At 38.8% G+C, this 24,239-nt stretch overlaps 1 protein-coding gene and 1 pseudogene across 1 annotated transcript; one reads left to right on the forward strand and one right to left on the reverse strand.

Annotated features, from left to right (window-relative positions):
* Positions 1 to 403: 403 nt before the first annotated feature.
* Positions 404 to 3,306, forward strand: LOC118931527 (meiotic nuclear division protein 1 homolog; annotated as a pseudogene).
* A 14,457-nt stretch (positions 3,307 to 17,763) lies between these two features.
* Positions 17,764 to 18,321, reverse strand: LOC118931528 (uncharacterized). Its single transcript, XM_036924107.2, has one exon. The coding sequence runs from the start codon at positions 18,319 to 18,321 to the stop codon at positions 17,764 to 17,766; it is 558 nt and encodes a 185-aa protein (XP_036780002.2).
* Positions 18,322 to 24,239: the final 5,918 nt, after the last annotated feature.

A 24,239-nucleotide genomic window follows, 5' to 3' on the forward strand; every position in this document is an offset into this window, starting at 1 on the left:
CTGAGACGACTGCACAGGCAGAGAGGCCCAGAGGCAGAGATCAGCTTGCTGCATGCAGACTCCCTCTGAGTGGGTGGGATTCTAGTAATTGACCTGCCACCGTGGGAATAAAGTTGGGAATAACCCTTTCACCCCAAGAACGTTCTACTGTCATTTCTTTGGTCACATTGAATCCATAGTGAACTTGCCCAGGGCTGAAACCCATTGGCAAGGCAGCCAGTTAGATTTCTGTGAAAATCCATTCCTTTTTACCAAAGGGCAGCTGCCCTGTCGTGCTTTGGGACTTCTGGTTGACCGGGAGGCAGTGGCTTCTTTAGGGAAGCACTGCCTATGTTAGGCTTTCTGCCATGCCATGGTGGGTTAAGTCCTGTCCAGAAAAAGGATTGAGTGCAGAGGAAAAGATATGGTGGAAGTGTTTTTGGAAATGAAAGATCTATTTCAGTTTAAAGACCTGGAGAAGATCGCTCCCCAAAAGAAAGGCATTCTGTCAGGGAAAGAAGTCCTTTAAAGCTTCTTCCATGAAGGTACCATTAACTGAGAGAAGACTGGAGTTCCCAATTATTGTTGGGCTTTTCCAACTAAAGCTCTTCATGCAAGGAGAAGGAAGTAGGGGATACTCAATCAGTTATCTGAGGAAAACCTAAGCACATGGGAAAAAACATAAAATGTAAAACAATTAAAATAGGCCAGCATGAAACGGAAAAGTGAACTATGCTAGGAAAAGAGCGTTCTTCACTTAGAGACCAAAGGCCAGATAAAGGCTCAAGTAGAAAAACACCAAGAATGTGACCCGCAAGTCGTGGAAGAACTATGCCAAGTTAATAAAGTAGCTGCAGAAGCTGCTAACAGACTGGTAACACATTCACAATAAAACTTTGGCCAGGAGAAATACTGGGTTCAAAGAAAATAAAATTGATAAAAATTCTGGAATTACAGAAGACTTTGACTACATAGACTATATATATTGTTTGACGTTGGTGAAGAATTTATGTGCCTGTGAATATGTATATACATTTAAAAAAATATGTTCCAACCAAATGTACTGAATTTCCATTTACCTAAAACTTTTTTTATCTTATTAATTTTAAATAAAATGTAAAAAATAAAAATTAAAGAATCTCTCCTTCTTGCCTCCTGCTTCATCGCAGTGTGTTCTATTTCTCTTTCATCCTATCCTGGTTTTGGTGCCTCACTTTACCTGTGTGGCCCCACCATCTTCTGACTCACCTCTTTCCCAGGTGACTTCTCCTTTGTGGACAACTGCTTTTGCACATGGCACACTGTGGGTGGCCCAGGGAGATCTCTCTGCTCTGTCCGAGGCCCTTTCTCTCTGCCCCACAGTACTAGGGCTCCAGACCCAGGTGGACTGAACATCATATGATGTACCTGTGCTGAGGAGCATGAACTAGAGCACACAGGCACCTGGAATCTAATCTGAAGACACAGCCTTCTGAGAACTGAATGCAGAGTAGATCAGAAGGGATCAAAGCTGGAGACTCAACAAAAAGCTTGTCTTCAAACTAGTTTTTATAGGGAATAACAGCTTGAATTAATCTAAGGTAATAGCAATGGATGTGCAAAATATTTGGATGGTAAACACTAATTGTCTTTCTCAACCAAGTGACATCAGAGTGGAGAGAAGAAACTTAAGATCACCCCCAGGCAATCTCCCAGCAACCAGCTTTGTGATGATGCCCTTAGCTGAGAAAAGGAGCTGTTAGTTCAGAGGAAATATGCATTTAGTTTTAGACTAGGTCTTTTTGAGGTACCTGTAGCATTTTGTCAAAATCATACAAAAATAAAAATAAGAGGAAAATTACTTTAAGATTTGGGCTATATTTTTAAGCAGCTGTGTATTGTATAGCACTATGCTTTTTAAAACTATTATTCATAGTAAAATTTGTTTTTAAAAGTTTAGGTGAGAGGGTATGAGCAGTAACATTAACTGTTAATGCAATACTAATTATTGGTTAGAATATTAAGTGGTATGTTTATCATTTAGAAAAGTATTAGTAACTTAGTTTTTAATCCAAGCTGTAGTCAAATCTTAGCAGTAAAGGAAAAAAAAATCTAGAATAAATGATGTTTATTTTTTCCACTTAATGCTAAATATAAAAGGCAATTTTCTAAAATTTGCCTATATTATGCCTTATAAAAGAAAATGGGAAATGCTTTATTTAGCCCAAAGCAACCATGGGTTGGATACCAGCATTTCTGGAGACCAACTATATACTTCTTACACATGAATAGGGATACTAAAATGTGTGCTAACATGTTTTAGAAATAATTTATAAATAATTGCTTTGAAATTTATTTTTAATCAAACATTGTCACTAATGTTTTCCCTTCACCTCTTTTACCCATCCCCTCACCCTCCATATTGAGTTTTTTCTTGAATAAAATTTTTAGGAAAACCAACTCAAGGTATTTACAACTACTATTATAACTATACTAAAATCTTAATATATGTCAAATACCTTATAATCCAAGAAAGAAAAAAATCACTAAAATTTTTCTGTATAAAAACAAACATTACTGAAAGAAGGTTTAGGTGGTAATTAAAGTGCACACATACAACTATAATATGTGGAGAACTTCCTAAATATACTACTATGCATTTTACATACATTTATATAATTTGTTCATCAAAACAACATATGAGAGCTCTTGTTTTTATTTTAAAAATCAACAGACTTAGTCCTGAAGGAGTGATATTACCTACCCCAGATCATACCAGCAGGATTCTCAGCAGGTTGCAGGACCCCAAGTTTTATTTATGCATCCCCTCAACAAACGTTTCAATTCAGTGACAAGATCTGCTCTAGGCATTGGGTATGGAATGGTGAAAATGCAGGCAAAATCTCTGCCGTGGTACAGGTTGCATCCTAGCAGGGGAAGACCTGGTGAAAAACAAAAAAGTGAATAAAATGATATGTTTTAGAAGTTAAATGCTTTGAGAGAAAAAAAAGAAAGCAGGGAGGAGGAATAGCCAATGCCACAGGCCTTCTGGGCTGGGACTTTAAACAAGATGGTCTGAAAAGGCTTGTCATGAAGGTGTCAACAAACAAAGGCTTGGAAGCCCTGAGTGAAAGCACCTGTCATGAGGTATCTGGAAAAAGAGCAATCCAGATGGCAGAACAGGAACCTTGCCATGACACTAAGCTGAAAGATGCTGAGTGTCCAAGGAGCACTCAGGAGGCTAGGAGAAGGAAACGAGCAGCAGTGAGGTCAGAGAATTTCTACCCTGAGATTGGATGGTATTGGAGGTTTGAGCAGAGGGATTTCATCCCTAGAAACCAGCTGTAAAAATGACACTGGATGCTTCATGGACAATAGACAGGTGAGAGGGCTTACAAGAGAGCAAGCAGGCAGAAGAAAGCAGGCAAAAGTGTTAACACATATTAAAATCAGCTTAGTAAGATGATGGTGGTGTTTTAGACCAGGGCATGGTGAAGTGGAGCAGTGAGAAGTCAGATTCTGGATACTTTAAGGGTAGAGTTAAGATGATTTCCTGATGATTAACTTGAGGTGTGATAATAAAATAAAATAACCAAAGATAACTTGGAGTTTAGGTCCTGGACAACTGGAAGATCAAATTGCAGACATGGGAGATTTTGGAGAATCAAGGAGTGTGGTTTGGGCATAGTTTGGAGATTTCACCAGAAACATTGGATATATAATTAGAGTTTAGAGGAAAGGTCTGAACTGAAGATAAAGATTTGGGAGTGGACCCTGTATAGTTGGTATCTAATTCCATGAACCTGGGGGTGGTAAAGATGAGGTCCAAGGTCATAGAGATGAAGAGGGACAGCAGAGATGAGAGGAAGGGGAGCATGATATTCTGAGGAAACCTAGGTAAAGAAAAGCCTTCAGGGAGTAGAGCTGACCAGTCCTGGCCAAGTCTGCTGTTAGTGCAGGCAGGGATGAGGAAAGGCCTTTGATTTCACACACAGTTATTGGGGGCTGCTGTAAAAGCAGTCTGTTGCAAAGATCTTTCAAGTGGTTCAAGAGAAAATGGCAGAAAAGGGGATTGGAGTGAACCCAAGTTCTAAAATCCTCAACAATATTAGCAAATTTAATCCAACAATGCAAAGAATTATGTACTGTGATGAAGTTGGATTTATTCCAGTTATGCAGGGCTGGTTCAACATTTAAAATCAATGTAACACACCACATCAAAAAGCTGAAGATGAAAAAAAATCACATTATCATAGCAATAAATGCATAAAAAGCATTTGACAAAACCCTACTCCCATTCAAGATAAAACTCAGTAAATTAGGAATACAGAGAAACCTCTCAACTTGTAGAAACAAAGAATATCTACAAGAAAAAAAAATGACTAACATCTAACTTTATGATGAGAAACTCAGTGTTTTCTCTTAAGTAAATCAGGTACAAAGTAGGATGTCCACTCTCACTGCTCTTTTTCAATATCATACTAGAAGTTTTAACTAATGCAATGAGACAAGAAAAGGAAATAAAAAGTAAGGAGATTGGGAAGGAAGAAAAGGAATTAAAGATAGGAGGCAATTACTTAGTAGTTTTGCCACAAGGATGGTAGTTTGTGTTTTAAAGATGGAAGTAATAAAGTAGAGAAAGAAGCAATAATGCTAGAGAGCAGAGAATTGCTGAAGAAATACCTTTATTCATGCTACCTTATCTCTAGCCATCACGATGTTAAAAACCATCAATGAATGCTGATGTCATCACTGTTTATTCTCTCCCTCTTGTTCTCTCCTTCCCATCATCCTCTGTCACTTTCTTTCATTTTTTTTTTCATTTCAGACATCTTTCTAGTCTTTTTTTTTTCACCCAAGACAGTAGTAAACTTTGAAATTATTTCTTCTGTAAGGATACTGACAGTGACTATTCGATTAACAGTTTCTTGGTAATTCTATGCAACTCCTTTTAAAAATCTTATGTAGAACTAGAAAAAAATTTGCCTCTACTAAGCCACATATGTGTTCAAATGTAAACAATTTTGGGGGACCCAGGGAGGGCTGTACAACACAGAGAAGACAAGTAGTGATTTTACAGCATCTTACTATGCTGATGAACAGTGACTGTGAAGGGGTATGTGGGGGGGACTTGGTGAAGGGGGGAGCCTAGTAAACATAATGTTCTTCATGTAATTGTAGATTAATGATATCAAAATAAAAAAAAATGTAAACAATTTCATTCAACCAACAGACACATTTTCACACTGCATTTTAAAAATCTATGTCTCCATCAGTCCAACCTCTGCCACAAGCCACAATAAAGCCTCTCTAACCCATCTCTAACTTCAACTTTTTTCTAATTTCATTTCAAAGAGTATGGTTATGAGTTACACTGATGTGCATTATTTATTGTAATCCATGTGTGACTGTTGAACCAGATTCAATGTATTGTTTTTTATTTCTTTTTTAAGTAGCTGAATAATACTCATTGTGAATATGTACTACATCTTTTTTGTTCATCTATTGATGGACACTTTGGTTGCTTCCATATCTTGGCTATGTAAATAATGCTGCACTAAACATAGGGGTGCATATATCTCTTCAAATTAACAGTTCTGTTTTCTTCCGTAACTTCCGAAAGTTACTGGATCATATGGTATTTCTATTTTTAGTTTTTTGAGGGACTGCCATACTGCTTTCCACAGTGGCTGCACCAATTTACAGTTCCACCAACAGTGCACAGGGGTTCCTTTTACTCCACATACTTGACAACACTTGTTATTTCTTGTCTTTTGGATAGTGACCATTCTAACTAGTGTGAGGTGATATCTCATTGTGGCCATGATTTGCATTTCCCTGATGATTAGTGATATGGAGCATACTTTCATGTGCCTGTTGGTCATTTGTATTTCTTCTTTGTAAAATTCTCTGCTCATTTTTTAAAATTGTGTTGTGTTTTGGTTCTTTATATATTTTTGATGTTATCCCATTGTAGAATATATCATTGGTAAAATACATTCCCACATACAGTAGGTTGCCTTTTCATTTTTTTTTTTTGATGGTTTACTTCACTGTGCAGAAGCTTTTTAGTTTGACATAGTTCCATTTGTTTATTTTTCCTTTTGTTTCCTTTGCTTGGAGAGACTATATTCAGAAAAAAAATTACTAATGCATTGTTCAAGATTTTATTGCCTATGTTTTCTTCTAAGAGTTTTATGGTTTCAGTTCTTATATTTAGGTCTTTAATCCATCTTGGGTTTATTTTCATGTATGGTATGAAACAGTGATCCAGTTTCATTCTTTTGCATGTAGCAAAAGAATTATTTTGTGTTTTCCCAATACCATTTATTGAAGAGACTGTCTTTTTCCCATTGTATATTCTTGCCTCCACTGTCAAATATTAATTGACCATATATGCATGGTTTTATTTCTGGGCCTTTTTTTTCTTCCATTATCTATGTTCTTATGTCAGTACCATACTGTTTTGATTACTGTAGCTCTGTAGTATAGTTTGAAGTCAGGGACCATGATGCCCCAGCTGTGTTCTTCTTTCTCAAGATTGTTTGGATATTGGGAACTTTTGTAGTTACACACAAATTTTATGATTATTTTCTCTAGTCCTTTGAAAAATGCCATTGACATTTTGAGAGGGATTGCAGTGAATCTGTAATTTGTTTATATCATAGGATGAAGCACATTAATTGATGATACATCTGGAATCAAATCTGATAATATATTATTATGAATTTATGTTGATATGATAAAGAAGACATATATTTTTTAAATTAACTTCTAAGGAAACATGAAGCCAAAGATAATAATCATAGAATCTTGTAGAAAGTTTAGTTTTATCTTTTAAAAATTCCTTCCCAATAAATATTTACTATATCTATTAAAGAGTACAACATTGATTATCTAAGGATTTATCTCCGATCAGGTACAGTTAGAAAATATTCTATGTTCTAATATAGAGGCAGGATAAAGAAGGAAATCAGTAGTCTGGACAATCTCTAAACTGAATAATTAGTAATCGTGAAAAATCATCTGTAGTTCACAGAAAGCTGCATGCAGATCCAAGGCCTATATTTCTTCCTTGACTTTGTTACTAGCTGTCTGTATATTGACAGGCTCCTAGACTCTCTGGACATCCATTTCTTCATGTATAAAATGAGGAGTAAAAATAGAACTTGCAATTCTAAAACTCTGTAATTCTAAACTAGCATTACAACATTTATTGTCATTCAGAGCAATCCTTGAGGTTATAGATGAATGAACTCCATTCTTGTATATGCATCTTTAAACAGAGAATAATATTCTTACAGTCAAACCTGACACACTACTGAAATCTTTATTCCCAGTACCCTTACTCTCTATGTAAAGAGACTGACCCATGGGGGTATTAGACTAAAGTGAAACTTTCCCTGCTATGTTCAGGGAATACTCAGATATTTACACCTTTCTCCTCCCCAAAACCAGTAAGTTCAGAAGATTTAGTAATAACAATGGACTATTTCACCCACAGTTATGGGCATGGAAATCATGACATTGTCACTGTGGGGCCTCTAAAAGCTATAGCATATATGAAATGTTTAGTTTGCACTTCCAGCAAAAGAATCCTGAATATAATACCTCATACTTTGCCTACTGATGTAGCAGAACTGAGAGAAAATCAAATCAAAATGAAACACAAAACTCATTACAGGTGAAAGGCAAGGGTTAGATGAAAGTATTTTTGCCTTCCAGAAATAGGTAATAAAATGCACATGCACAGTTTATAAGCATTTACCTTTCTCATAAAATAGAATCAAGAAAACGATATATAACAAAAATGCAAATCAGCACTCTAGGACAATAAATATCTGCAGAGAGAACAATATTGGCTTTCAGTTCTCATTAGCTGTCAGGAAATTTTTATTAGCAAAAACAACAAACCAATAAAGATGCCTAGCATCTTTAAGAATAGCTTAACAAGACTGACAGGCAGTTCACTATGTCTACTCCCTGCCAGGTATTCACAAAGGGTGCAGACTCCATCATAAACAAATAGGAAGAAGTGATGGGCTTCAATTATCGGGTAGAATACCACAAGTATAATCTGTTTGTGGATGAGTAGTTAAAACTCCTCTGACATCTCTATGCCATTTTTCAATTGACAATGAACTTTATAGAAATTGCCTGTTTAATCATTCATTCATTGGTATGGGTGCCTGCTATGCTCTGGCCTTTACAAGACACTGCAGAAGTGGTGACGAAGGAGGTGACAAGGCCCTTCTCCTGCTTCCTGAGGCCAACATAATATTCTTATCCACAGTAGACAGAGGAGGAAATTATCCACAACAGCAGAGTCAAGACTTAAATTTAGGCCTTCTATTCCAAGGCCAAAACAATTACAAAATTCTAATTGATTTAAAAGGCAGATAAGGTACTGAAATAATATGACCAATGTTAGCCAAGAAGCAAATACTGCACATTAGAGATTTCTGTGTGATTTTGATGATTATGACTCAAATATAGTAAGGCTGAGTGTAGGCTCTTGGTAGATACTGATGAATACAAAAAGACATGGGGGAAGGTGCTCACTTTAGGGGGAATTGGCAAAGGGTATATGGGCATTCTCGGTACTATCTTTGCAACTTTGTTATAAATCTGAAAATATTCCAAAATAAAAAAGTTAGTTAAAAAATTTAACAAACAACCCAATTAAAAAATTGGCAGAGGATCTGAATAGATATTTTCACAAAAAAGACATACAGATGGTCAATGGCACATGAAATGATGAATCATCAGGGAAATGAAAATCAAAACCACAGTGATATATTATCTAACACCTGTTAGAATGGGTAGCATCAAAACACACAAAATATTGGTGAAGATGTAGGGAAAACGAAATCTTCATGCACTGTTCATAAGAATGTAAATTGGCAGAGCCAACTAAAAACTACGAAGGTTCCTCAAAAAATTAAAAATAGAAATACCATATAATCCAGCAATTCCATGTCTGAGTATTTATCCAAATGAGACAAGACCACTAATTTAAAAAGCTATCCACACACCAATGTTCACTGAAGCATTACAATAGCCAAGTCTTGGAATCAAGCTAAGAGTCCATTGATGGATGAATGGATAAAGATGTCGTATATACACATTTTAAACGACATGGATGGATGGACCTTGAAGGCATTACGCAAAGTGAAATATAAACAGCGAAAGACAAATACCATATGAGCTCACCTATGTGTGGAGTCTAACAAAAACAAAAAACCAAACTCCTGAACACAGAGAACAGATTTGTGGAGGTCAAAGCTGCAAACTTTCAGCCATAAAATAGATAGTCCTGGGGATGTCAGTGGCAGCATAGTCACTGTATTAATAATGCTGTATTGTATACTTGAAAGTTGTGAGAAAATAAAAAATATTCTCATCACAAGAAAAAAATTGTAACTGTGTGGTGATGGATGTTAACTAGACTTAACTGTGATGATCATTTCTCAATATATGCAAATAGTGAATTATTAGGTTGTACATGTAAGACTATAGGTTATACGTCAATTATATCTCAATAAAAATTTAAATTATATTTAAAAAACACAGAGATTGGAAAGAAAATCACAGAAGGGAGCTGGAACAGGCAGTCTGAGTGGGGCCCAGGGAGGTAAAGTAAGGGTTGGGATCCTAGTTCTGTTGGTTCCTAGACTAGTCGACGGTCAAGGAATAAGTTTGCAAGGTTAATTATGAGTGGTACAATCATGGTTTTGGAGTTCAAATTTTTTTTTTTTTTTTTTATTGAAGGGTAGTTGACAACAGCATTGCATTACATTAGTTTCAGGTGTACAGCACAGCGACTCAACATTTATATACATGATATTTCTAGGTACCAGGTATCACCATACCAAGTTGTTACAATATTTTGACTATATTCCTTATGCTATACATTACATCCCGGTTACTTATTTATTTTACAATTGGAAGTGTGTTTATATATATATATATTGTGAGGGCATCTCTCATATTTATTGATCAAATAGTTGTTAACCACAACAAATCTCTGTATAGGGGGGTCAATACTCAATGCACAATCATTAATCCACCCCAAGCCCAATTTTCGTCAGTCTCCAATCTTCTGATGCATAACGAACAAATTCTTACATGGAGTACAAATTCTTACATAGTGAATAAGTTACATGGTGAACAGTGCAAGGGCAGTCATCACAGAAGCTTTCGGTTTTGTTAATGCATTATGAACTATACACAGTCAGTTCAAATATGAATATTCATTTGATTTTTAAACCTGATTTATATGTGGATACCACATTTCTCTATTATTATTATTTTTAATAAAATGCTGAAGTGGTAGGTAGATACGAGATAAAGGTAGAAAACAGAGTTTAGTGTTGTAAGAGAGCCAATGTAGATGATCAGGAGTGTGCCTGTAGACTATGTGTTAATCCGCGCTAGACGAGGGCAATAAACATCCATGTATGCAGAAGATTTCTCTCAGAACATGAGGGGGGAGGTTCTAAGCCTCACCTCTGCTGCTCCCCATTTTCTCACCAGATGACCCCCTGCGACTGTGCCTGTCTTAGGTTGTTCCTCCCTTGAGGAATCTTACCCGTCTCTGGCTAACCAGTCATCTTCCGGGACCATACAGGGAAATGTTAAGTTGGTAAGTGAGAGAGAAGCCTTATCGTTTGAAAAGGTTAGCTTTTTACTTCTTTGCATATTTATGCCCTGTGGCTTCTATGCCCAGCATTTGTCTTGAGGTGTCTTTACCACTTGGAAGAATTATGATACTCGGTAAATTCGACATGTGGCACGAGTTCTATTTAAAGGTTGTGATTAGGTAGGAAGAAGAAAAGCTACAGAAGTAACAGGCAGAAGAAAACCTGGGAAGATTGATTATTTCTTTGACATATCTTCTTGTAGAGTAACTTCAGCATGGATAGGTTTTAAACGACTAATTAAATTGTGCACACACATTAACATAATAGGAATATAGTTACCTAACCAAAGCATACCTGTAATTACCAGCCATCTCCAGTGAAACCAAGAAAACCAGTTAGGCACCTTAAGCATTTGTGAAAACTTATCTATGATATGGTGGATATTGTCCGACTGAACTTAAACAGTCTGAGAGAATTCAGATAAACTAGAACACCCCATTCCTGGGGACTGTTCATATCCCATATGTTCTTTTAACGATAAATAGTCTGTGGTTGTAAGATTTTGGAGTGCTACAATTTGCACTTCTCCTAATTCTTGGTTGAGTTCCAACAGTATAGATCCAGTCCAATTTTTGTTTTACTGCATGCACAGGCCAGCTTAGATATCTCCTTCATCTTTCCCATGGCAAGTCCAGGAACTGGTGGGGTGAGTGCATCTACACCTGTGACAGTGCGTGGATCTTTGTTGAAGTTTTTTTTTTTTTTTTCTGATCATCTTCTGTCATGAGTCTTCCCGAGAGTGCTGATGTTGGAAGTTCTTTTTCATATCGTATCTTAGTTCATTTTCGGGGTAGCCAAATTAGGCTTTGATCCTCTGTATAAACACAAACAGACCCTTTGCCTACACTTTTATATGTCCTTTATATCATTGTGTAGAACTCATTAGAGGTCACCACATAGGAACTGCATTTTTTTTTTAATCATTAATCTACACTTACATGACGTATACTTTGTTTACTAGGCTCTCCCCTATACCAGGTCCCCCCTATATACTCCTTTACAGTCACTGTACATCAGCATAGCAACCTGTTGTAGAATCACTACTTGTCTTCTCTGTGTTGTACAGCCCTCCCCTTTCTCCCACCCCGCTATGGATGCTACTCTTAATACCCCCCTACTTCTCCCCCCCTTATCCCTCCCTACCCACGCATCCTCCCCAGTCCCTTTCCCTTTGGTACCTGTTAGTCCATTCTTGAGTTCTGTGATTCTGCTGCTGTTTTGTTCCTTCAGTTTTTCCTTTGTTCTTATATTCCACAGATGAGTGAAATCATTTGGTATTTCTCTTTCTCTGCTTGGCTTGTTTCACTGAGCAAAATACCCTCCAGCTCCATCCATGTTGCTGCAAATGGTTGGATTTGCCCTTTCCTTATGGCTGAGTAGTATTCCATTGTGTATATGTACCACATCTTCTTTATCCATTCATCTACCGACGGACATTTAGGTTGCTTCCAATTCTTGGCTATTGTAAATAGTGCTGCGATAAACATAGGGGTGCATCTGTCTTTCTCAAACTTGATTGCTGTGTTCTTAGGGTAAATTCCTAGGAGTGGAATTCCTGGGACAAATGGTAAGTCTGTTTTGAGCATTTTGATGTACCTCCATACTGCTTTCCACAATGGTTGAACAAGTTTACATTCCCACCAGCAGTGTAGGAGGGTTCCCCTTTCTCCACAGCCTCGCCAACATTTGTTGTTGTTTGTCTTTTGGATGGCAGCCATCCTTACTGGTGTGAGGTGATACCTCATTGTAGTTTTAATTTGCATTTCTCTGATAATTAGCGATGTGGAGCATCTTTTCATGTGTCTGTTGGCCATCTGTATTTCTTTTTTGGAGAACCGTCTGTTCAGTTCCTTTGCCCATTTTTTAATTGGGTAATTTGTTTTTTGTTTGTTGAGGCGTGTGAGCTCTTTATATATTCTGGACGTCAAGCCTTTATCAGATGTGTCATTTTCAAAGATATTCTCCCATACTGTAAGGTTCCTTTTTGTTCTATTGATGGTGTCTTTTGCTGTACAGAAGCTTTTCAGCTTAATATAGTCCCACTTGTTCATTTTTGCTGTTGTTTTCCTTGCCCGGGGAGATATGTTCAAGAAGAGGTCACTCATGTTTATGTCTAAGAGGTTTGTGCCTATGTTTTCTTCCAAGAGTTTAATGGTTTCATGACTTACATTCAGGTCTTTGATCCATTTTGAGTTTACTTTTGTATATGGGGTTAGACGATGGTCCAGTTTCATTCTCCTACATGTAGCTGTCCAGTTTTGCCAGCACCATCTGTTGAAGAGACTGTCATTTCGCCATTGTATGTCCATGGCTCCTTTATCAAATATTAATTGACCATATATGTCTGAGTTAATGTCTGGATTGTCTAGTCTGTTCCATTGGTCTGTGGCTCTGTTCTTGTGCCAGTACCAAATTGTCTTGATTACTATGGCTTTATAATAGAGCTTGAAGTTGGGGAGTGAGATCCCCCCTACTTTATTCTTCTTTCTCAGGATTGCTTTGGCTATTCGGGGTCTTTGGTGGTTCCATATGAATTTTTGAATTATTTGTTCCAGTTCATTGAAGAATGTTGCTGGTAGTTTCATAGGGATTGCATCAAACTTGTATATTGCTTTGGGCAGGATGGCCATTTTGACGATATTAATTCTTCCTAGCCATGAGCATGGGATGCGTTTCCATCTGTTAGTGTCCCCTTTAATTTCTTTTAAGAGTGACTTGTAATTTTCAGAATATAAGTCTTTCACTTCTTTGGTTAGGTTTGTTCCTAGGTATTTTATTTTTTTTGATGCAATTGTGAATGGAGTTGTTTTCCTGATTTCTCTTTCTGTTGGTTCATTGTTGGTATATAGGAAAGCCACAGATTTCTGTGTGTTGATTTTGTATCCTGCAACTTTGCTGTATTCCGATATCAGTTCTAGTAGTTCTGGGGTGGAGTCTTTAGGGTTTTTTATGTACAGTATCATGTCATCTGCAAATAGTGACAGTTTGACTTCTTCTTTGCCAATCTGGATTCCTTGTATTTTTTTGTTTTGTCTGATTGCCGTGGCTAGGACCTCTAGTACAATGTTAAATAACAGTGGGGAGAGTGGGCATCCCTGTCTAGTTCCCGATCTCAGAGGAAATGCTTTCAGCTTCTCGCTATTCAATATAATGTTGGCTGTGGGTTTTTCATAGATGGCCTTTATTATGTTGAGGTACTTGCCCTCTATTCCCATTTTGCTGAGAGTTTTTATCATGAATGGATGTTGAACTTTGTCAAATGCTTTTTCAGCATCTATGGAGATGATCATGTGGTTTTTGTCTTTCTTTTTGTTGATGTGGTGGATGATGCTGATGGACTTCCGAATGTTATGCCATCCTTGCTTCCCTGGGATGAATCCCACTTGGTCATAGTGTACGATGGTTTTGATGTATTTTTGAATTCGGTTTGCTAAAATTTTGTTGAGTATTTTTGCGTCTACGTTCATCAGGGATATTGGTCTGTAGTTTTCTTTTTTGGTGGTGTCTTTGCCTGGTTTTGGTATTAGGGTGATGTTAGCTTCATAGAATGAGTTTGGGAGTATCCCCTCCTCTTCTATTTCTTGGAAAACTTTAAGGAGAATGGGTATTATGTCTTCCCTGTATGTCTGATAAAATTCTGAGGTAAATCCATCTGGCCCGGGGGTTTTGTTCTTTGGTAGTTTTTTGATTACCGCTTCAATTTCGTTGCTGGTAATTGGTCTGTTTAGATTTTCTGTTTCTTTTTGGGTCAGTCTTGGAAGGTTGTATTTTTCTAGGAAGTTGTCCATTTCTCCTAGGTTTCCCAGCTTGTTAGCATATAGGTTTTCATAGTAGTCTCTAATAATTCTTTGTATTTCTGCGGGATCTGTTGTGACTTTTCCTTTCTCATTTCTGATACTGTTGATTTCTGTTGACTCTCTTTTCCTCTTAATAAGTCTGGCTAGAGGCTTATCTATTTTGTTTATTTTCTCGAAGAACCAGCTCTTGGTTTCATTGATTTTTGCTATTGTTCTATTCTTCTCAATTTTATTTATTTCTTCTCTGATCTTTATTATGTCCCTCCTTCTGCTGACCTTAGGCCTCATTTGTTCTTCTTTTTCCAATTTTGATAGTTGTGACATTAGACCGTTCATTTGGGATTGCTCTTCCTTTTTTAAATATGCTTGGAGTGCTATATACTTTCCTCTTAAGACTGCTTTTGCTGCGACCCACAGAAGTTGGGGCTTAGTGTTGTTGTTGTCATTTGTTTCCATATATTGCTGGATCTCCATTTTGATTTGGTCATTGATCCATCGATTATTTAGGAGCGTGTTGTTTAGCCTCCATGTGTTTGTGAGCCTTTTTGCTTTCTTTGAACAGTTTATTTCTAGTTTAATGCCTTTGTGGTCTGAAAAGTTGGTTGGTAGGATTTCAATCTTTTGGAATTTACTGAGGCTCTTTTTGTGTCCTAGTATGTGGTCTATTCTGGAGAATGTTCCATGTGCACTTGAGAAGAACGTGTATCCTGTTGCTTTTGGATGTAGAGTTCTGTAGATGTCTATTAGGTCCATCTGTTCTAGTGTGTTGTTCAGTGCCTCTGTGTCCTTACTTATTTTCTGTCTGGTGGATCTGTCCTTTGGAGTGAGTGGTGTGTTGAAGTCTCCTAGAATGAATGCATTGCATTCTATTTCCTCCTTTAGTTCTGTTAATATTTGTTTCAGGTATGTTGGTGCTCCTGTATTGGGTGCATATATATTTATAATGGTTATATCCTCTTGATGGACTGAGCCCTTTATCATTATGTAATGTCCTTCTTTGTCTTTTGTTACTTTCTTTATTTTGAAGTCTGGTTTCTCTGATACCAGAATTACAACACCTGCTTTCTTCTCTCTGTTGTTTGCTTGAAATATCTTTTTCCATCCCTTGACTTTAAGTCTGTGCGCGTCTTTGGGTTTGAGGTGAGTCTCTTGTAAGCAGCATATGGATGGATCTTGCTTTTTTATCCATTCTATTACTCTGTGTCTTTTGATTGGTGCATTCAGTCCATTTACATTTAGGGTGATTATTGAAAGGTATGAATTTATTGCCATTGCAGGCTTTAAGTTTGTGGTTACCAAAGGTTTAGGGTTAGCTTCTTTACTGTCTTACTGTCTAACTTAACTCGCTTGTTGAGCTATTATAAACACAATCTGATGATTCTTTATTTCTCTCCCTTCTTATTCCTCCTCCTCCCTTCTTCCTATGTTGGGTGTTTTGTTGTGTGCTCTTTTTAGGAGTGCTCCCATCTAGAGCAGTCCCTGTAGGATGCCCTGTAGAGGTGGTTTGTGGGAGGCAAATTCCCTCAACTTTTGCTTGTCTGGGAATTGTTTAATCCCTCCTTCATATTTAAATGATATTCGTGCTGGATACAGTAGTCTTGGTTCGAGGCCCTTCTGTTTCATTGCATTAAGTATATCATGCCATTCTCTTCTGGCCTGTAGGGTTTCTGTTGAGAAGTCTGATGATAGCCTGATGGGTTTTCCTTTGTAGGTAACCTTTTTTTTCTCTCTGGCTGCTTGTAATACTTTGTCCTTGTCTTTGATCTTTGCCATTTTAATTATTATGTGTCTTGGTGTTGCCCTCCTTGGATCCCTTGTCATGGGAGTTCTGTGTACCTCTGTGGTCTGAGAGGCCATTTCTTCCCCTAGTTTGGGGAAATTTTCAGCAATTATTTCTTCAAAGACATTTTCTATCCCCTTTTCTCTCTCTACTTCTTCTGGAATGCCTATGATTCTTATATTATTCCTTTTATATTGATCACTCAGCTCTCTTAAAATTCTTTCATTCCTGGAGATCCTTTTATCTCTCTCTGCATCAGCTTCTCTGCGTTCCTGTTCTCTGTTTTCTAGTCCATTAATGGTCTCTTGCATCTCGTCCATTCTGTTTTGAAGTCCTTCCAGAGCTTGTTTTATTTCTGAATTCTCCTTCCTTAGTTCTTGCATATTTCTCTGCAAGTCCATCAGCATGGTTATGACTTTTGTTTTGAATTCTTTTTCAGGTAGACTGGCTAAATCTATCTCCCCAGATTCCTTCTCAGGGGAAGATATAGCAGATGCTGAAGCTGTCTGGGTTAGTCTTGTCTGGATCATATTTTTTTGCCTTTTCATGTTGACAGGTGCTATTGACTGTCAGCTGGGAGGGCCAAAATTTTCACTTGCTACTGGCCTTTCTTTACTGGGACAACTGCGACCCCTAGTGGCTTGTGTTGGGTAATTGCGTGTAGAGTGGGTCTTTGTGTCTTGCCTGGCCGGAAGGGAGAAATTTCCCTTTCTGTGGGTGGAATTTGTCTCAGGCTGCTTCTCTGCTTTCGCAGCACCCGGTGGGGTAATGGATGGGGGGGCTGCTTGACTGTTTGCCTCCGTGAGGGGTCTCAGAGCTGTTGCCCAGGGGGTTAGTGCACCCGGTTTTCCCTGTAATTTCCAGCTGCTGTACTGTGACCTGTGTTGTTTCCGTCAAGCTGTTAAGTCCCTGTCCCTTTAAGACTTTCAAAAAGCCCCCGCTTTTCTTTGTCACAGGGGCATCAGCTTCGGCACCCGCTCAGAGGTCTTACTCCCTGTTCCCCCAGTATCCAGGGCCCCCTGGGCATGTACTGTGTCTGCGCTCTGGCCCGGATGGCTGGGGCTGGGTGTTCAGCAGTCCTGGGCTCCGTCTCCCTCCCGCTCTGCCTATTGTTCTCCCGCCGGGAGCTGGGGGGAGGGGCGCTCGGGTCCCGCCGGGCCGGGGCTTGTATCTTACCCCTTTCACCAGGCGCTGGGTTCTCGCTGGTGTACCTTCCGTCTGGCCACTGTCCTGCGTCTTCTGGTCTCTCTTTTAGGGCTAGTTGTGTTTGTTGTATTTTCAAAAGTATATATGTTTTTGGGAGGAGATTCCCACTGTCCTACTCACGCCGCCATGTTGGCTCCGCCTCCTGGAGTTCAAATTTTTTATTCTGTAAAAGCACAAGCCTGAAAAACATATTTCACCTAGATTTGATTACAGAAAATCTTTCTTCCCTCAAAAGTTCTAATAAATAAGTAGCCAAAGAGAATGGAAAGAAATTAATTTTTTAAGAGACATCAGTCCGCTGTATCCCTTGATCCAGCCCTCACGCCAGGAGCCCGTAGCCGCCCCTCTTCTGCATGATCCCGGGACGCCAGGACTCACCGGAGGGTGAGGAACTAACAGCAGCGCTGAGCACGTCCCAACTGCGGGCCCTGCCCGAGGGGGCAGAGCAGCCTGAGGACCGAGAGTGCCAGGAGGCTGGGAGGCAGATGGGCTGGTGGGGGGAGGCAGGGTGCGGGGGGCGCAGTGGCGGTCGGGGGCCTTGGGAGGGTGCTGCGGGCGCGGTGGGGCTGGGACACAGCGCCGGCCGAGGATGCGGGGGCGGCCGGGGGGCGCGGGTCCGGATGAGTAGGGGCACATGGGGGTGCACAGCAGGGACGGGGGCTCTGGGGTGACTGGGGCTCAGTGGGGCGGCCGAGGGCGGGGCCGGCCTGGAGCTGGACTGCGGGAAGGCCACCTGAGCCGAATGCGCAGGGGTGGCAAGAGGGCAGTGCTGCGGCAGCGCTCCGTCGGGCTGCAGGCTAGAGACTGCAGGAAAGAGGACACCCAGAGCCCCGGCGCCCGCAGAGCACGAACCCCACGCGGGCCTAAGTGGGCACATGGAGCCTGGGTGCCGATTTCCCTGCCAGTGCAGGGCACCTGCTCTCCTTACGCAGCACTAACGGCTCACACGCTTTACACCTATCTTCTATGTACACGTGTTCAAACTCCTCTGTTTATATGACGTATACATATACGTCTTGGTTTCTTTTTCCCCCAAAACTGAACCATTCTCTGCATAACATCTTATAATTTCCTTTTTTAACTTAATTTCATAATATCTTAGACTATTTTCCGTGTCATAAATATAGATTTAGTTCATAACTGAACAGCTACATAATATTGCATTATACACATGGATCAAAACTTATGTGATCAATCATCTAAGATGTATGTAAATTGTTGGCTCCTATTTTTACTCTCATAAGCTAAGATGTGACAAATACCCTTGCAGTTTTCCCATTATTTCCTAAGGTTAAATTTCTAGAATTGAATTTATAATTTTTTGGATATTGCCTAATCTACATAACATTTTGACTAAAAACAGTTTTCAAATGAACAGAATAGGCACAAAGCACTCCATAGCTCACCAAAATATATACATAGGAAAAATCTGGGAAAATATCCTCCAAAATATTAATAATGATTAGCTTTAGATAATAGTGGCATTAAGGGTGATTTGTGTTTCATACTTCACAATTTTTCTAGTTACCAAATCTTTTACAATTTATCATTAAGGAGCTATCTTATATAAAAAGAAATGTACTGAATTCTCTCAGACTGTTCAAGTTCAGTTGGACAATATCCACCATATCATAGATAAGTTTTCACAAATGCCTAAGGTGCCTAACTGGTTTTCTTGGTTTCACTGGAGATGGCTGGTAATTACAGGTATGCTTTGGTTATGTAACTGTACTCCTATTATGTTAATGTGTGTGCACAATTTAATTAGTAGTTTAAAACCTATACATGCTGAAGTCACTCTACAAGAAGATATGTCAAAGAAATAATCAATCTTCCCAGGTTTTCTTCCGCCTGCTACTTCTATAGCTTTTCTTCTTCCTTCCTAATTACAACCCTTAAATAGAATTCGTGCCACATATCGAATTTACCGAGTATCATAATTCTTCCAAGTGGTAAAGATACCTCAAGACAAATACTGGGCATAGAAGCCACAGGGCATAAATCTGCAAAGAAGTAAAAAGCCACCCTTTTCAAACAATAAGGCTTCTCTCTCACTTACCAACTTAACATTTCCCTGTATGGCCCCGGAAGATGACTGGTTAGCCAGAGACGGGTAAGATTCCTCAAGGGAGGAACAACCTAAGACAGGCACAGTCGCAGGGGGCCATCTGGTGAGAAAATGGGGATCAACAGAGGTGAGGCTTAGAACCTCACCCCCCCTGTTCTGAGAGAAATCTTCTGCATACGTGGATGTTTTATTGCCCGTGTCTAGCTTGAATTAACACATAGTCTACAGGCACACACCTGATCATCTACATTTGCTCTCTTACAACACTAAACTATGTTTTCTACCTTTATCTTGTATCTACCTACCACTTCAGCATTTTATTAAAAATAATAATAATAAAGAGAGAAATGTGGTATCCACATATAAATCAAGTATAAAAATCAAATGAGTATTCATATTTGAACTGACTGTTTATAGTTCATAATGCATGAGCAAAACCGAAAGCTTCTGTGATGACTGCCCTTGTACTGTTCACCATGTAACTTATTCACTATGTAAGAATTTGTTCTCCATGTAAGAACTTGTTTGTTATGCCTCAGAAGATTGGAGACTGACGAAAATTAGGCTTGGGGTGGATTAATGATTGTGCATTGAGCATTGACCCCCCTATACAGAATTTTATTGTTGTTAACAACCATTTGATCAATAAATATGAGAGATGCCCTCAAAAAAAAATAAAAATAAAAAATAAAAAATAAATTAAAAATAAATAAATAAATAAAAAGAAATGTACACTATTTAGCAAAATCTCCAGTGATAAAATTTTCTGCTGCAAAATTCTATTTTTTAAAGAAAATCCCTCTTTGATAGTTCTTCCTGGGGAGTCATATTCAGTTGCATAAATTTGCTAGGCTAGTGAGGCTGTAGACAGTCCCCTCTTTGCACACTGGTGTGTGGCTGAGAAGATGCCCATGTGCAAGGAAACCATGCAAAGCAACCTTACTGATCAATGGGGGAAAATACGATTGTCCTGTGACTTTCAAAATTTTTGTCAAAATACTGAAACTGCCCTACTGTCAGCTATAAATGTAAAGGGAAATGAAAAACAGTAAAATGAATATTTACTTATTGTAATTTAAAACAGCAGGAACATTGAGAGTGGAAATGTTTCATTACTTGAAGAAGAAAAAAAAGTTTGAACACTGCTTGCCTTCATTTAACTCTCAAGACAAAGGGACATCTTCTGTGCCTTGTCAATGGTCAGGCTCCTCTCTAAGTAGGTTAGCTCCCAATATTTTATGTTTTGTGCTTTTGATGACATGAAATATCTTCAATAATTCCTTTCATGTGGTGATTTTTGCTGGCATCTCTTCCTCAGGGACACGGTCATCCTTTTCTCCCAACCACATTGTTCACTTATGTTGATCCATTCCCGTCACGTTGTCCCTGAGGCTGCACGTCGGAGTCTCTCCAATGGCAGCTGTGTTCACATTGCCACGATTAGGTATTTATTCTATAATTCCATTTATGTTTAACTCAAATTTCATTTCCAAGATTATCAATTTTTATCTCTTTGCTGCACTTTTAATTTTTGTTGGCCAATTTACTTTTTTCAGTTTCTATTTTCACAAAATGCCAGTGAGGGACATTTTATATCACTGGGAGACAAGGAGACAGCACAACTACATTCCTTACTGTCTGTGTGTGCACTGAGAGGAGTAGAGACCCATCCAACAGACCCAGAGGTGCGATGTGATTATTGGTAGTAATGTACATCTGCTGTTTATGAAATGGTGTGTGCACTGAATAGCTCGCAGTTAAATTTGTACTTTATTCAGTTACTCACAGTTAATGTATCATGGGAACTGAAAGTCTAGCCGTGTTGTTGGGGGACTGGTTTATTAAACTAAACTGTGGTAACTGAAAATTCATGCATATTGGAACCATGAAAAACAAGAACTGCCTGTATTTGTTTTTGACTTGCTTATGCCAATACTTTGGAGAAATCTTAGAGAGAAAATCGGACCTCATTCTTACCTCCCTTTCCTGATCTCTATACAAAATCTTTACATGCTTTCCATCATAGCTAGAATTGCACTGACGGCCAGCCATCCCTTGGTGTTAACACCCTCATATGATCAATATTTACTGAGTACTTACCATTCTATACACAAGGAATATAGTAAGAATAGGTAAAGATGGCCCTGCACAAATGGGGCTTACATTCTAATGGAGAAAGTCAGAAAGCAAAATTAACAAATAAACCTAAGGTAAGATTTCAGACTGCAAAAGTTTGGGGAAAAGAAACAGAAAGGATGATGTGATAAAAGTGAAGCCAATGTGGGTGAAGAGGAAGCTGTGTAGGATAAAAGGCAAAAAAGGTCCTGTCTGAGATTTTAAATGAGCTGAGCAAGATGAGAAGAACCAGGTCACAGCAAATGAAAATGAAAATGAATTTAGAGTATTTGAGAAAAAGCAAGGAGTGTGGCCAGGTCCTACCAGTGAGGATAGAATTAATGGGACATGAAATGGGAGAGCTGGGCCAGAACACCTAAGACCATATAGACTATGGCAAGGAGTTGGGTTTTGCTCTAACTACAGTGGGAAAACACCAAGAATTTTTATGCAGCAGAATGGCATGATAAGAGCTTTGGTAAGATGGAAATATATCTGGGAAGGATGACAAGCTGTTGCCAGTTGGATAGAAATGATAATTCTGTAGCTGAGCAGAGAGGAATAATTTTGGATGATGGGTACCAGCCACACAAAGACTAATTGGAATGCCGCAGTGCAGAGATGTGGATGCCTCAGGGGACCAGCCTAAAGACAATGGGTGCCTTCTGGGCAGGAGGTGGAAATATACTGCCACGTGACTCTCCTAGCTGGGTGATTTGGCCAACAGCCATCTCTGCACTCAAGACATAGAAGCTTTCTCCTAAAAATGACATTTTTGCTACACTGAAGGGTGCCATTGCCTGCCATCCCTTTTCATTTTTTATCCATTGTCACTAATCCAGATCCTCCATACCCAGTAGAGACAGGAGACAGCTAAGAAAGAAACAAGATACAATAGTGAGAAGCAGGAAAACTATTCCTTAGCTCTGTTTCCAAAATCTCCCAAGGAAGTTGAATCTTTCTCCTGTGCTTGGAGTCCTGAATATAAATTGGAATTTTGTAAACTTGAAAAAAGACAGAGTGAGCAGTTTCATACTATTGTGAAATATAGTCTTTTGTTAACAGAACCCCTTTGGGTAGAGCAATGCAATGGAGACAACGGGGGCTTTGCAGCCAGACAGGCTTAGAATCAACTTCCAGTAAATACTTTCTTTGAACCTCACCTTCCTATTTGTATGGAACATGGATATTAAACTAACCCATATGTTAACCTGAAGAATCAAATGAGGCAAATATGTAATATGTGAAAATCCCTGGCACATAAAGTGTGTTAAATAAATACTTTATATATTAAGTGCAATACACAGGAAAATCCCTGGGACCTAGTAGGTTCTCCATTAGATCCATCCTCTTCCTTCTCTCTTGCCATTTATCTCCTGCCCCTCCTCCCCTTGAATGGGATCCATGATAGTTCCAGACTACACTGAATTTTCTTCAGTATTAATATATTATCATAAGGTTCTAGGATAGGGGGAAAAGGGCAATTTGAAGGTCAACAGCAGTGTGCAACTTTGAATAGTCCTTGAGGAGGCAGAGAGAGGCTCTAGTCAATAATCTTCTAGCCCTACGTTATATAGCAGTACATGCAGCAGTTTGTTAAAATGATGGCCCAGCCCTGAAGCAGTAGTAAATTCCACTTGCACAGAGCACTCTGGCACAGATGTTCTGTGAACTGCACCAGGAAGAGGGCCCCCAGGCAGGATTACAAAAACATTGTCAAGTTTTCAAAAAATGACTGTTGAATCACACTGAATGCTAAAATCAGAGTGCCAAGCTAGTCAAGAATGTGGAAAGGTCATCCTGCTAATTTCTTCGTGTTTTGGCCAAAATAAGGAAGACCTCCAAGATTGATGACATCCAATTTAACAAATAGTTGATAAAGCACATACTGCATTCCAGACAACATACTAGGCAGTGAGACTACAAAGGTGAGTGTTCACCAAGGCAAGAAGGTTCTAAACATCTAATAGTAAGCCACTTTTTATTTACTAATCCTTGGCCAAATTGTCCTGACCCCTCATCCCGCCTCCAAAATAAAGAAAGTCCAGTAATGATATCTTTTACGAGAATACTGTAGACATTTAAAGATTGAGACTACTAGATGATTTCAAAGTTTTGGCCCTAACAAACAGAGCAGATAAGTAAAGAGATGATACCTAAATCCAAACTATCTGCTCTCACATATTTTGTACACACATGCTTATACACATCAAGGGGATGTTTACAGCCAAATAGAAAAGTAATCTCTTTAGAATTGTAGTTAACTGGTCTAGCAGCCTAGAACTCCTGTCTTATGTGTATCTCTGTAATTTGATTAATTTGAATATAAATTCTGCCTAATTTAGAGATTATTCTTATTTTTTTTAAAGCTGAATTTAAATGGAATTGAAGAAGTAAGTTGGTTTTCTTTCCTTGTTTATCATTTTCTTCCATATCCATTCTAAGGTTGAGTTATGCATTCCTGGTATCAAGAATCAAAAGAGAAGAGAAAGACAAAATGATAGAAAAGTCATATCAAGCTTACTGAGGGAAGCTGACAAACAGGAATGGGATAGGAATCTTGAGGTTAAACACCACCCTTGTGCAGCATTTTCCATTTATGTTTGAACCAG

This window comes from Manis pentadactyla, chromosome 3 (assembly GCF_030020395.1).
Source record: "Manis pentadactyla isolate mManPen7 chromosome 3, mManPen7.hap1, whole genome shotgun sequence".
NCBI classification, from domain to species: domain Eukaryota; kingdom Metazoa; phylum Chordata; class Mammalia; order Pholidota; family Manidae; genus Manis; species Manis pentadactyla.

Coding starts and splice junctions, on each gene's coding strand:
- LOC118931528 (XM_036924107.2), bottom strand. CDS start 18,321: ATGTGCCCACTTAGGCCCGCGTGGGGTTCGTGCTCTGCGGGCGCCGGG.